Here is a 14087-nt window from a genome sequence, read left to right as displayed (position 1 = left end):
TTAGCCCGGCATTACTGTCATCCTTTCTTTCAAGGTGGAAAGGCTCATTTTCAGTGGGGCAGTGCCTTCCACGGTGTTTTTTATCAATAAAGTTGTCATGAAAAAACAGCTGCTATCTAGGAATTTATTTCCGTGACTTGAAACAATTGGTAGTTTGTGCACGACAGAAAATTGTGGATGGAAACAGTTAGCGTCCTTATGCGTTAGTGTCTATTTCATGCGCATGCTGCCGGTTTCCAAAGCATTGTGTGCGAAAAAACAGGTCTCAAAAATTTGAAAATTTCAAAGCTTGGATGGAATTTTGCTGCCACATTTTCTATCCTTGTTTGGATGCGACTTCTGTAAGTAATTCGTGGTTGTTACGGTATACCTCAGATTTATATGTTGAGGAAGCGAAGCTTACGTGCTTCAACTCAGGATGCCCATCTTCATGTAAAAAGCTACTTTGAAACCAATTTTCATGTCTTTTATTGCGGTGCGTGTCACATTAAGCTCAAAATGCTGAGTAAGCTAAAATTGTGGAGTTTGAGTAAGGCATCTCTCCATGTATCCTCACTGTAGATAGAATTAAGCTATGTTACTCAGGTTTTCATGCGTTAAAGTTGCGAAAAAATAATTTATTATAGCCTCATATTTCCACGTTTGTTTGAGTAGAAGCTTTAATGATTTTCCTGCTTTTAAAGAAGTGCGATGAAAAAGTGGAACAATCAATAACTTCTATAATGAGCTCATTCAGATCAGATACATTGCGTCGCACTCATCGATATCCCAAAATTTGAGTTCTTTGAGTTCTTAACTGCCATACAAAGCACATCATCTGCTGCAAGTGCACACTTCTACTCATTGTTTTCATTTACATATTCATAGAACGTGTGCTGATATAAGGTGTTATGAATTCTATAGAGAGTATATATTGAGACATTTCATTCAGTCGTCCTCAGAAGCGAATATGTCCGTCAACACGGAATTCGCAATACAGCAAACGTGTAGAAGTACGGATGATGCATGTTACTTCGCTTTCCTCCTGCCAGTAGATTCTCTAAGAAGATTTTAAGAACAGTAAAAGTGACTTTGTGCCAAATAAATGGCATTTCTGGAATAAGGGTAACTAGAAAGGTGCTGGAAGGAAGCACAAGATTGAAAAATGTTGTCTGTTTTCTTTTTGCGTGCAGGTGTTTTAGTCCATTTAGCGTGGTTTGGGTACGCAAAACTGGATCGCTGCCAACAAGCGCAGTTATCGAACCTGCTGAAACAGTTCCCCTTAAACTGCATCAGTACATACACTAGCAGACATTCTTCAAAGAATATTTATTAAACAGTGCCGCAGGCCTGATGGGTGATCAGAAAAAATTGTTCAAACCTACCATAGTTCTACAACGGCTATGGGGTGCGGCTGGTCATCCGAAGGTTCTGTGACGAAATCATGGCCGTGGTGGTGGTGGGTCTGTAGGCGAAATACGACGAAGCCTCCCATATGCTGCATGGTGTCAGTGCACGTAAAAGATCCCCTGGTGATCTAAATCATACGGGGAAATCCACTATGGTGTCTCTCGCAACTGATGGCGAGCTTTGGTGCACTAAACCCGAACTAAAACCCAAGCACTGGGCGATTAATTGAATCAAGTCGACAGGAAACGACAAAGTTATCGACTGCCTTTTCGTCAGATTTGTCAACATTCTTCCACGGTGTTAAATTGATTATAAAACCTGGGCCTTTCCTGCAAATTGTAAAATAGTAAAAGTTTCGGTGTTCCTTCGACAAAGGGTGTAGCACTTCTCTCAAATTCACCCAAACTTGAAATCGCGCAGCTAATAGCAAAATACCCGAAATCGGTAGCAAGCTCCTTGCTTCTTAAAAGCAACATCATTTAAATCCAGTGCCTTGTGCGTGAGATACAAATATCACGCTACAGCATCAATGAAGCAGTAAACAATGACACCCTTAAACTTTTTTCCATCTCGAAAACTCTAATACTAGCCCCCCGTTCACCCAGTAGCCCATGTTAAAATTTCAGCGCTACTATTCAAACCTAAGCGTGCCCGTCCTAGACAATAGTTCTAATCAAATACTCGTAATTACCGGCTCTTTTCCGAGATCGTCACAATTTGTGCAGTAGGCAATAAACCAAGCCTCATATCTTGGCAGCTGTCTAGCGATCTCCATACCCTAAGACATCTTACACACGCACACTTCGTCGACACATGTGCTTCGCGCCTATATCGGGTGTTTCGCCTATGATCTTCGGCAATTTTTAAACGTAAGCCTTTTGAGTTGCAGAAGCGCTTCTGTCGGCATTGCATCGTTAGCGATGTAGCGAATCAGAATACAGCTGACATGTACTAAATAGTAGGCTGGTTAATTAATATTGAGGAGGCAACTTTATAAATATTCTTGTTTGTCTCCGTATTTATTGAAAAATGTGTAGTCCAGCGCAAGCAGTATTCAGATGAGATTTCAGAATTTCGAAAGTTCAGTTACCCTCGGCGCTGCGGCAAAACAAATTTTGGCTCTTTGACAAGTCAGAGGCCCGGTAGGGTTAGCTTTTCCTACAAGCTTATTGACAGTACATGTACTTGGGGTGATGTAGGCTCAATTTGTAGAATCACTGCACTTAGGGTAACTGCATTTCTGAAATTCTAAAAGCTCATATGGATATTAATTGGGGTTGGCTACATGCCTCTTAAAAATGAAGAGGCTACCAATGATAGTTAGTGAACCAGCCTACCATTAAAACTGTTCAACATTAGTTAAACAGCCTGCCATTTGTGCATCTTAGCTGTATTCTGAAGTGCTACACCGTTGTGAGCGCTCTACTTTTAAAAATTGCAGGACACCTCAAGTGAAACGGTCGGGATCTCTTCTTTCTTCAGAAGCAGCGAATTCATGCACAATTTTGTACATTGTAAATCTTCTAAAGCAATCGAATAATGCGTAGTAAGCTATGAAACCTCCAAGCATGCAAAGAAGGGCTTCTTAGGGAATGAATAAGACGTTGTCAACTGTATATGGCCATCCTTGGTATTCTATAGCAACGTTCAGAAGCGTGAACATGAGCCACTTGCATACATGTGTGTGTGTGTGTGTGTGTGTGTGTGTGTGTGTGTGTGTGTGTGTGTGTGTGTGTGTGTGTGTGTGTGTGTGTGTGTGTGTGTGTGTGTGTGTGTGTGTGTGTGTGTGTGTGTGTGTGTGTGTGTGTGTGTGTGTGTGTGTGTGTGTGTGTGTGTGTGTGTGTGTGTGTGTGTGTGTGTGTGTGTGTGTGTGTGTGTGTGTGTGTGTGTGTGTGTGTGTGTGTGTGTGTGTGTGTGTGTGTGTGTGTGTGTGTGTGTGTGTGTGTGTGTGTGTGTGTGTGTGTGTGTGTGTGTGTGTGTGTGTGTGTGTGTGTGCGTGTGTGCGCGCGCGCGTGCGTGCGTGCGTGCGTGCGTGCGTGGATAGTGCAATGATGTCGTTACGGTCGCAAAGAGCAACAAGAACAAAAGCATAGCGAATCGTCGAACTTTTCCCGTAGTTTTTCCGTTTGCTTCCGCGCGATAGTTACTTTTATTTTATATCTGTAACCCTCAAAGCATTTTCGTAAGGCGCATGTTCCAATTTTTCAAAACCATTCATATTCCATTAAAATTCTTCTGATAAAATTAACTTTTGATGTTGTTTATATTCTCTTAAGTATTTACTGCCAAATGCTGCATTTCGGAATGCGAGACGAGAAAAGATGCCTTGGGATTTTTAATATTTAGAAATTTCACTTTTTTTCCTTCCATAGGCTATCTTTTCGCTGTTTAACCTAACTAAATGCGAATAGGATTCTAAAAAACAGGGAAGGCTTCTTGATTGGGCGACATAACAGCTGCTTCGCTACCAATCACAGTACTAACACAAAACCACAAACGCAGCGTACTATGAACAACACACAGGCCAGCTCGGTTTTGAACATGAAGACTCAGTGTTAGTCAGATAACCAAAAAAAATTCGAGGTTGCACTTTAGCTACGCCTTAAGTGTATGAGGCGATAGCGTTAAAGGGGCTCTGAAACACATTCCTAGGAGAGAACATAAACTCGCGCGATCTCTACATTGGGTTGTCATGAAAACCTCAGCCAAATATACACTTCTACACACAGCAGGGTACCCGCAATCACGCGTGAAATTTGACGAGCATTTTCCGGCGACTTTTTCATGCTCGCTCCTTTCTGCGTCGCTCGCATCTGCGGATACAAGGTGAAAGGTGACTATTGGTAGCATTTTTCCGGACGTTAAGCAGCTACCAAGGCCGTGGCCAATGAGCCGCGTAGCTCCGGCGGGTGAGGAAGCACCGCCCTCGCGGGTAGGGTCGGCTGCGGAGCGCTGACCTTCCAGCGTGCAAAAAGTGACGAAAGGAGGCCGAAAGGCGCGGAGACGGTGCCATTAAAAGTTTAATTACAGATAACTCCGCTTCTAAAAAGCACACCCAAAAAATTCTTGCTGTAAAACATTTGTGAAGCGGCGTACTTTAACATCCGAGGAATACCACAAATTTATTAAGCGCCTTTCAGAGCCCGTTTAATGAGTTAATATCCATATTTGCAAAATTAGTTATTGTCAAAGTTACTATGTCCCCGATACCACTCCTTGCACAGTGGTGCTGCTATTAAAAGATGCGCCACGGCCCTGCAATGGCAGGTGCTGCCACCGCTGGGTCTTGTGCGGCCCAAGTTGCTCTTACCTTGCAACTCCTCGCGATCGATCATTAACTGCCACCTGCCAGGGTGATTAGTTTGCTCACAATAGGGTGTGCAGGTTGTGATAACGCCACAAGCTCACGTCACCTAGGTAGCCCACCTAAGTTGATTTCCCCGGAGTGGCGACCTAGGCCACCCTTCGCCACCCTATTATCGCTCACACCGTCGACGACGACGCCGACACCACATTTTCTCCACAGCGGGAATCTTTGCCCTATAGCTTTAATATCATTGTCACATAGTCAAGTATGTTGCCCCACAATTTGTAATGACCAGGCAGTCTTAGTAGTACAAAAGCAGGCAGCGCAACAAATGTGCTTTTATTTTGCAGACAAGCAATCCAAGGCAGCGAACACGTTGCTTCATCGATGTCTGAGGCTAGGCATTCCGCATCAACCCTGAAAGAAGTTTCGAAACCTGTCCAACGGGCTTCTGTTCGAATTGCGAAAGTACCTAAATGGGAGAGATGGCAGAACAATGTTCGTAATCTTTTCCATGAGCGTTCGCTTCTGACTCCGGAATGGCCCCATAAATGCATGGTACCAGGCTCGATGCTCCGTTGGTCCCTGGCCCAAGAATCCCATTACGGCCTTCAAAGGTACCACAAGGGATCTCTCCTCGGCGATGTTCTCTGCTAATAAACGCCGCCGTGAAACTGCGTGTATTTCTCCGGTTTGGGAATTTTCATCGTACCTTTCCAACGGCCCTTTGGCACTTAGAGCACGTTCTTCAGTAATGCGCGTTTTCTCCACGGCTTGATTCTCAGCTGCTTGTATCGTACGGCTTCCCGTTCTGGCTCCTGTAAGACCACCTGAAGCATTTCCAGTAGCTTCTAACGCACTGCTACCCGTCAGGTCTCCTGTGAGGCCACCTACAGCACTTCCAGATGTTTTTACAGAGAGGCTTCCTGTCATTGCTCCACTGAGGCCACCTGAAACATTTTTAGATGCTTGTACCATGGGGATTCCTGTCAGAGTTTCTATGAGGCCACCCAGAGCATTTCTAGATGCTTGTATCTTGCGGCTTCCAGTCAACGATCCTCTGAGGCCACCTGAAGCATTTCCAGAAATTTGTACACTGCGCCTTGCTGTCAGAGCTCCTGTGAGACCACCTACAACATTTCCAGATGCTTCTACTGTGCGGCTTCCCGTCCGAGCTGCTGCGAGGCCACCCATAACATTTCTTGATGCTTGTATCGTACTGCTTCCAGTAAATGATGCTCTGAGGCCATCTGAAGCATTTCGAGATGTTTGTGCACAGCGGCTTCCTGTCAGAGCTCCTTTGAGACCACCTTCAACACTTCCAGATGTTTCTACCGTACGGCTTCCTGTTCGAGCTGCTGCGAGGCCACCCGTAACATTTCTAGGTGCTTGTATCGTGTGGCTTCCAGTTAAATACCCTCTGAGGCCACCTGAAGCATTTGCAGACGTTTGTACACTGCGACTTCCGGTTAGTGCCCCTGTGACACCACCTACATTTCCAGATGTTTCTACCGTGCGGCTTCCCGTTCGAGCTGCTGCGAGGCCACCCTGAACATTTGTAGATGTTTGTATCGCGCTGCTTTCAGCCAATAATCCTTTGAGGCCACCTGAAGCATTTCTCGGTGTTTGTACACTTCGGCTTCCTGTCAGAGCTCCTGTGAGGCCACCTACATTTCCAGATATTTGTATCGTGCGGTTTCCCGTCAGGTTCCCTGTGAGATCACCTAGAATATTTTCAGATGCTTGTATCCTGCGGGTTCCCGTAAGTGATCCTCTGAGGCCACTTGAAACATTTCCCGATGTAAGTACCCTACCGCTTCCCGTCACAGCTCCTTTGAGCCCACCTACAACTTTTTTAGATGCTTGTACCATGGGGATTCCTGTCAGAGTTTCTATGAGGCCACCCAGAGCATTTCTAGATGCTTGTATCATGCGGCTTTTAGTCAACGATCCTCTGAGGCCACCTGAAGCATTTCCAGATGTTTGTACACTGCGGCTTCCTGTCAGTGCCCCTGTGACACCACCTACAATATCTCCAGATGTATCTACCCTGCGGCTTCCCGTCCGAGCTGCTGCGAGGCCACCATGAACATTTCTAGATATTTGTATCGTGCTGCTCCCAGCCAATTGTCCTCTGAGGCCACCTGAAGCATTTCCAGATGTTTGTACACTTCGGCTTCCTGTCAGAGCTCCTGTGAGACCGCCTACATTTCCAGATATTTGTACCGTGCGCTTTCCCGTCAGGTTCCCTGTGAGATCACCTAGATTATTTCCAGATGCTTGTATCATCCGGCTTCCCGTAACGGATCCTCTGAGGGCACTTGAAACATTTCCCGATGTAAGTACCCTGCGGCTTCCGGTCGGAGGTCCTGTGAGACCACCTAGAACATTTCTGGATGCTTGTACCGTACCGCTTCCCGTCCGAGATACTGTGAGGCCACCCAGAACATTTCTAGATGCTTGTACCATGCCGCTTCCCGTCAGTGATCCTCTGAGGCCACCCAATCCACTTCGAGATGTTTCCACTCTGCGACTTCCAGGCAAGTCAGCTGTGAGACCGCCTCGAATATTTTCAGAAGTTTTTAGTGTTTGGCTTGCCGTTCGAGCTCCTATGAGACTACCCAGAACATTTCCAGATGCTTGTACCTTGCCGCTTCCCGTCCGTGCTCCTGTGAGGCCACCCAGAGTATTTCCAGGTGCTTGTGCCGTGCGGCCTCCCATACGGGATCCTCTGAGGCCACCTGAGGCATTTACAAATGTTTGTACCCTGCGGCTTTCGGTCGGAGCTCCTGTGAGACTATCTAGAACATTTCCGGATGCTTGTACCGTGCCGTTTCCCGTCCGAGATACTGTGAGGCCACCCAGAACATTTCTAGATGCTTGTACCATGCCGCTTCCCGTCAGTGATCCTGTGAAGCCACCCGAAACATTTCGAGATGTTTGTACCTTTCGGCTTCCTTGCAGGTCACCTGTGAGACCACCTAGAATAATTCCAGAAGTTGGTATCGTGCGGCATGCCGTCCGAGCTCCTGTGCGACCACCTAGAACATTTCTAGATATTTGTACCATTCGGCTTCCCGTCCGAGCTCCTGTAAGGCCGCCCAAAACCTTTCTTGATGCTTGTACCGAGCCGGTTCCCGTCAGTGATCCTCTGAGCCCACCTGATCCACTTCGAGATGTTTGCACTCTGCGACTTCCAGACAAGTCAGCTGTGAGACCGCCTTGAATATTTTCAGAAGTTTTTATTGTGTGGCTTGGCGTTCGAGCTCCTGTGAGACCACCTAGAACATTTCCAGATGCTTGAACCGTGCTGCTTCCAGTCCGAGCTACTGTGAGGCTGCCCTGAACATTTCTAGATGCTAGTACCGTGCCGCTTCCCGTCAGTGATTCTTTGAGACCGCCCGAACCACTTCGAGATGTTTGTACCCTGCGGCTTCCGGTCAAGTCACCTGTGAGACCGCCTTGAATATTTCCAGAAGTTCTTATAGTGCGGCTTGCCGTTCGAGGTTCTGTGAGACCACCTAGAGCATTTCCAGATATTTGTACCGCGCGGCTTCCCGTCCGAGCTCCTGTAAGGCCACCAAGAACATTTCTAGATGCTTCTATCGTGCGGCTTCCCGTAAGAGCTCTTGTGAGACCACCTAGAATATTTCGAGATGTTTGCAGACTGTGGCTTCCTGTCAGTGCTCCTTTGAGGCCACCTACAACACTACCAGATGTTTGTAGCTTGCGGCTTGCCGTCAGGGTTCCTGTGATGCCGCCTGCACCACTTGTCACAGCTCCACCAATATTTGGCACAGGCAGTCTCAGGCTCGCTGCAACATTTCCGCTGAACAAACTTCCTCCGAACGACAATGCTGGTCGTGCTTCTGCGAAGTCCAGGCAGGCTGCTGTGGCAACTGCAAGCGCGAATAAAATGTTTTCTGTTAGTGTTCGTGAGGCAGAATGAAATTCACAGTTGTATTCATGTGAACAGCAGTTCATGAGCACGACACAATGCCTCGCTGGTACTTAGCTGCCCCAGTTATAATCGCTCTAGCTTGGCGCACTGCCAATCACAATCGAAAGGGGCCTATAAAATACTCCAGGAGCTTAGAGGTAAATGGTGAAGTGTAGTTTTCAAGCCCATTAATATGGTGCTCATTTACAGCAGATTCGGACTTTGCTTGATGTTGGTGGTAAAGGTTGCCAGAGTTTACCGTAATAATAAAGGAAATTAAACAGGCAAGCTTTCCTGTTTTCACGCAACCTGGCATAGTCGAAATTATTAACACTCGGTAGGCTTGCAAGTCTTAGATAGCCATCCTGCTTTCGTATGAAGCTATACTGAAGACATATGAAGGCACCCAGCAATATCACCAAATGTTACGTGACGGCCAGCCAAAGAATGAGGCGAGGTGGCTGATGGCAATGAAGAGATTTAATGGCCGCTGTCCTAGCGCGAGCGCTCTGTCCCGTGCCACTGCCACCTTCATCTTCGTCAAATTACCCGGGGCCATCGAGCGATCATCCCAATCGTAAATAAAAGGATACACCGACGAAAGGACGCGCAAAATAGGGATGGGCTTCAGCAAAGGCAATGCAGAAATGACTAGGAGGGGAAGTGCTGGCCGCCACGATGAGACAGATAAGCAAAAATGTCCCGGTCCATTGAGCTTCAGGGCCGCAGGTTGCCCGGAGCCGAAGGCCGAGGCCTGAACGACCGAACGGCCTATGCAAAGGAGATATGTCTTCACGTGTAGGCAATGTTTCGGTTTGGCGGGGTATTATGTTCTGGTCGCGGCAGAGTCGTCACTCCGTGGTGTCTTGTGGTCGGGGCGAGTTACGGGGCTAAGGTGAACGGTGAAGGCGGTTCAGATCTGGCGGGCGGGGGACAGCCGGGTGGTGCCTACGAGGTACACATGGCCGATGACCACGGCAGGCCCAGGACGCCGAAGCTCCGGGACCAGGATGGTGATGATAACCCAGCACCTCAAACCATATGTTACATGACCGTCAGCCGAAGAATGAGACGAGATGACCGATGTCAATGAGATTATTTGTTGCTGTTGTCGCCTCAAAAGCGATGGCACATACCCACGGTGAGGGATTGGCCTGGGCTTGGTGCAGATCCAAGATGATTTAATGGCCACTGGCCTAGCGCGAGCGTTCAGTCCCGCGCCACTGCCAGCTTCGTCGTTGAATATTGTAAATTTCTGGGCTAGCTGGTTCATAATGCGCAATGGTAGAACCAGCGAAACTGACGCAGGACAAGAATAAGGAGGCACACACACAACATCGCTGTACTTACAACTCAGTTGTAAGTCCAGCGGTGTTGTGTGTGCCTCCTTGTTCTTGCCCTGCGTCTGTTCCGCTGGTTGTTGTGGTTGTTTCCATTGGTGACATGGCACATACCCACGATGGGGGATTGGCCAGGATTCAGTGGGGAGACCCCATAGAATAGGGTAAACTGGTGTCAAGCTAATGATTGTGCCTTTCGTGAAAATTCAGAGTAATTTAATAGAAAAAGAAAAAATTAAATATCGCGGGAGAATATCTGAAAAATAAATAATTAAATATATGAAAATACCCAAACGCTCTTTTAAATGCGGACTTTTTGAGAACAATAGCAAGGGATCTTCCGGTAGCCGTTATATAATTGTGGAGGTTCCCGCAATCTTGATGCAATGCAAAACCCCTGGCGCTCGCGCCGAAAGCGAGGAGGAGGGGAACCGACAAAGTAAGTCCACACTTTGTAATGAGAATTTCTAGGAGCGCTCTCCTCTGATGTGCAAACCTCCGGCAAGAAAGTAGGAAATGCTCCAATATCTGGACTTCACCACAAGTCGCACAAAGATTTGTGGGACGGAACCCGCATCTACATAAGTAAAGATTTAAACGGAGAATCCTGCTCCGCATGAGTGTCATCGCTACCTCACACTGCCGGGTTTTACATGCATGAGCCTTCCACGGGTACATGAGGTGTTGGTAGTCAACAGTAGAGAGTAAGGGATGTTTGCACGTGGCGGTTATAAACTGAAAACGCTGAAATCGAGTCATACCGAAAAGAACAAGGTTCCACCATTGCCCAGCTTCTTCATTTTTTATTTTTGATGTGCTCACGGTAGGAATGGGTATTTGGAACAGTCTGACAAGTGTATGGCATTAATTCGGCTACAGAATTTATGTTTACGCAAAAGAATGCAGAGCTTAAAATACAACCATGAGGTAGCTATTCTCCCGAAAAGATACACTAAAAAGGGTTTAGCCGAGCAGGACATAGAACGAACGGTTTGACGGCAAGTCGTTTAAGTGTTTCAACACCCTTCCATGCATGCTTTACCTGCTGGGTCTCGGAGGATCCTGAACTACAAGGTACCCTGGAAGTTTTTTCTCCACAGCGCGCGTACGGTAAAAACACGCTTCATATGAATGAAGAAAACTATGTGAAGCTATCGAGAGCAACTGTAGGCTGCTGAACAAAGTACTCATCACGTGCGCACATATCAGTGATGGCGGTGGACCATGCGCCTTCGGGGCGTTGGGTGCTGTTGCGAAGTTTACACGTAAGCGTCGAGGGATCTTCAAAAGCATGCGGGCAGCAGTCACGCTCGAATGTCTTTCATTCAACATCCCGTCTCAGTGAAACATGGCACTCTTATTGCTAATCAAGCGGTGTGCTTTGCTGTCAATTATCACGTGTTTGCCTCAGTGGGCAGTGTTTTCTGCAACGCTGTCTTTTCTGTAACAAAAATCATTTGCTATCATTTGCTATCGTATTTGCTAACCTATTAGTCTATCCTGGCTTAATATCCTATTAAACTAACCGCGGCTGACAGTGACGGCCACCATAGTCTTCGATGACCGCCAAGCCCACCTCCAGCCGCCAGCGACTCCGAGCCGAAAACCTTGTTTGGGTTCCCTGCATTTTTTGTCCGCGGTCCGCATCTATGCCCTGGCTGCCATCCGCAACTCGTGAGAGTATGCTAAGTTTTTAAACATCTATCAGAAACATTTGCTTGCTTTCATCGTGTGCAGAGGCACGAAGGCGAAACTTGTCGTGTAAGCGTCAGTATCATTGCAACTACTCGTGCATTTAACGCCTTCATTTTCCTATAAAACATTTCAGCGTGAGGTGAACCAAGGTGCGCCCTACATTTAGCGATTAAGTACGTTGCCAATTTGCTTAAATATGCAATATGTGTAACTAAAGCCAGCTTCTCTCGTAAAATCACTGTTTTATATGACGTTGAGCTGTAGACAGTTTGAGAGGCTGCTTTTATGAACTGAAATGCATGCTTTTAGGCTGTAAATCCTGCTTGTTATCTCTGTATTGGAAAGCCGGCCAGGCGTAGTAACCTTGTTTTTGTGTTTTGTTTGCCAAAAATTGAACGCCCCATTTAAAAGCCACCATCTGCAGAATCAATCTTCTGCATTAAATCTGCCTGATATGCTTTACATCATAGGCGTAGCCAGCGGGAAAGGGGAGGGTGGAAGGGGTTTCAGTGTCAGAATACCCCAAAATTTTCTAATTCCTTCACCACCTCTTCCCCCTCTTTTCGGCCCTGGCTATGTACACCCCCCCCCCCCCCCCCCGACATATTAAAATGTGAAAACAAAAATAAGAGCGTCGATTTGCTTACAAAAAAGGCTTATGTTCTAAATTCCAGATGGCGCCACTAAGCTGAAGTTATTGTCGCGTCTCCGTTTGCATGCGCAGAACTAAATGTGCAAATGTAACATCCTAACTTCCTGAGTAAGGTAATGAGTAAGGTAACGTTAGTGTGCAGGCTTTCTCTTCATTTTTTTTTATTGGCAGCGTATAACACCCCCTGAAAAATACTTCTGGCTATGCCACTTCTTGAAATATATTCCAGCTTTTGGCTTCGGGAGTCAGCATTAGAAAGCAGGCAGTGTGAGCGCTGAGCGACCACTAAGACACAGTTCTGCAGGCATCATTTCCAGATTTCATGCAGCATTTATTAATAATTGCCATTGAGTTAAACTTTTGCAGTTATCTCTAATACTCACTCATCACGACTGCGTTAATGATGTGTTTTGAGAGAAAAAGATTTCTTAGCGAAGACGGTGACCGTTGAAATGCAGTCAGAATGCTCTTTTCATGCTAGTCGACGTTTTCTAGTGAAGAGCAGGGTGAACGAGGATGACAAAACTATTAAAGTTTTGACGTTCATATCATTTTTAATTATGTGTCTCAAGAAAACGCCGTTGCAAAACGATATATTTAGCGACGCTCTAATCAAGAGTGTTTCACTGGGGAAGCAAGGTAGATTAAGTTTAGTATGAGCTCTACAATATTTTCTGCTTTCTGCTTTTTCAGCTTGCACAAAAAGGATATATGACCTTCCCACGCTACATTCAAAAGCGATTGTCCTTATACGACTTAAATAATTTTCGCGCAAAACCCGAGAAAGTGCCTATATTCCTTTCCTTTTCCCTTCGACAGTAAACGAAGAGGACTCAGCCTTTAAACTGGACCATGCTTAATTGCCGTTCCTTCGCACATTATGAATTAATAAGTCAACAGTGTTAACAAGTTCCACTTTAATCAAGCAGCCAGAATTTGCTTTGGGTGTTTTAATATTGAACTGAGGTAATGAGATTCTTAAAATATAGAATGAAAATTCCCAGCACCAGCATTCGCTAATTATTGTGTGCACTGTAAAAATATTTCCCCTCAAGCTGTGCTCATTCGCACTCTACAGCGTGAATATATATCCTATCACCCTTATCTTCTTCCTATTTATTAAGATGCCCATTATAGCAAGCAGTAAATGTATCAAAGTGATGACTTTGTTATTCAACTGTAGGTACTTACTCGCAATAAGAGCCACCCTGGTCGGTGATGTTCCAAATGCTTTCTGAAACCTCATTATCATCGAAGATGTTGAACGCAGATAACTGAGCTGCAAAATCGTAAGCTTACGTCGATCTAAGCATGGCTACATTTAAGCCTTGCCATCACTAGCCACTTGTTCAGCTTGATACAACTACATGTGTGAAAACACTATACCAAATCGTCTTCCCGCAGTAATAATGAAAACAAAAGTTTGCGTGGGTTCTTCGCGCTCCGATGCAGAGACGGCTCACCGGAATCTGTACTGCTCGATATGTGATATTCACAGCTATGAACGAAACACGTGAAGCAAGAAATTTGCATTTCCCCGTTTGACAAGCAGAGTGGCAAGATGCAAAATATAAAACAAACAAACTACAGTTGTCAATGCTGAAAAAAAGTCCAAGATAATAGAGACGGTAATATTTGAGGACAATGAGAGCAGGTTGAATAGATGACTACACTCATTGAACTGTAGTCCGCCAAGTGCGCAATATAAAATGGAGCAAGGAAGGGGCGAACAGCTTTTACGACACAATGTGCGCCTTAAAAACA

General features: G+C 46.0%; 1 protein-coding gene across 1 annotated transcript; it reads right to left on the bottom strand.

Annotated features, from left to right (window-relative positions):
• Positions 1-4974: 4974 nt before the first annotated feature.
• Srg3 (Sting-regulated gene 3) lies at positions 4975-13835 on the bottom strand. The gene is made up of 2 exons (XM_077667916.1): positions 13515-13835; positions 4975-8595 (listed from the first exon to the last, which is right to left on the bottom strand). The coding sequence occupies exons 1-2, from the start codon at positions 13573-13575 to the stop codon at positions 5108-5110; spliced, it is 3549 nt and encodes a 1182-aa protein (XP_077524042.1). The 5' UTR covers positions 13576-13835; the 3' UTR covers positions 4975-5107.
• Between the last annotated feature and the right edge of the window lie 252 nt (positions 13836-14087).

Source organism: Amblyomma americanum, chromosome 5 (assembly GCF_052857255.1).
Source record: "Amblyomma americanum isolate KBUSLIRL-KWMA chromosome 5, ASM5285725v1, whole genome shotgun sequence".
Classification (NCBI taxonomy): domain Eukaryota; kingdom Metazoa; phylum Arthropoda; class Arachnida; order Ixodida; family Ixodidae; genus Amblyomma; species Amblyomma americanum.
Note: the sequence above shows the minus strand (reverse complement) of the source record. Positions and strands in the feature narration are given on the sequence as shown.

What these genes read in the sequence shown, in the direction of transcription:
- Srg3 (XM_077667916.1), bottom strand. Translation starts at nt 13,575, where the DNA reads ATGATAATGAGGTTTCAGAAAGCATTTGGAACATCACCGACCAGGGTG. An exon ending in CAGGGTGGCTCTTATTGCGA is followed by an intron (nt 8,596 to 13,514) that starts GTAAGTACCTAC and finishes TCGCGCTTGCAG; the next exon opens with TTGCCACAGCAGCCTGCCTG.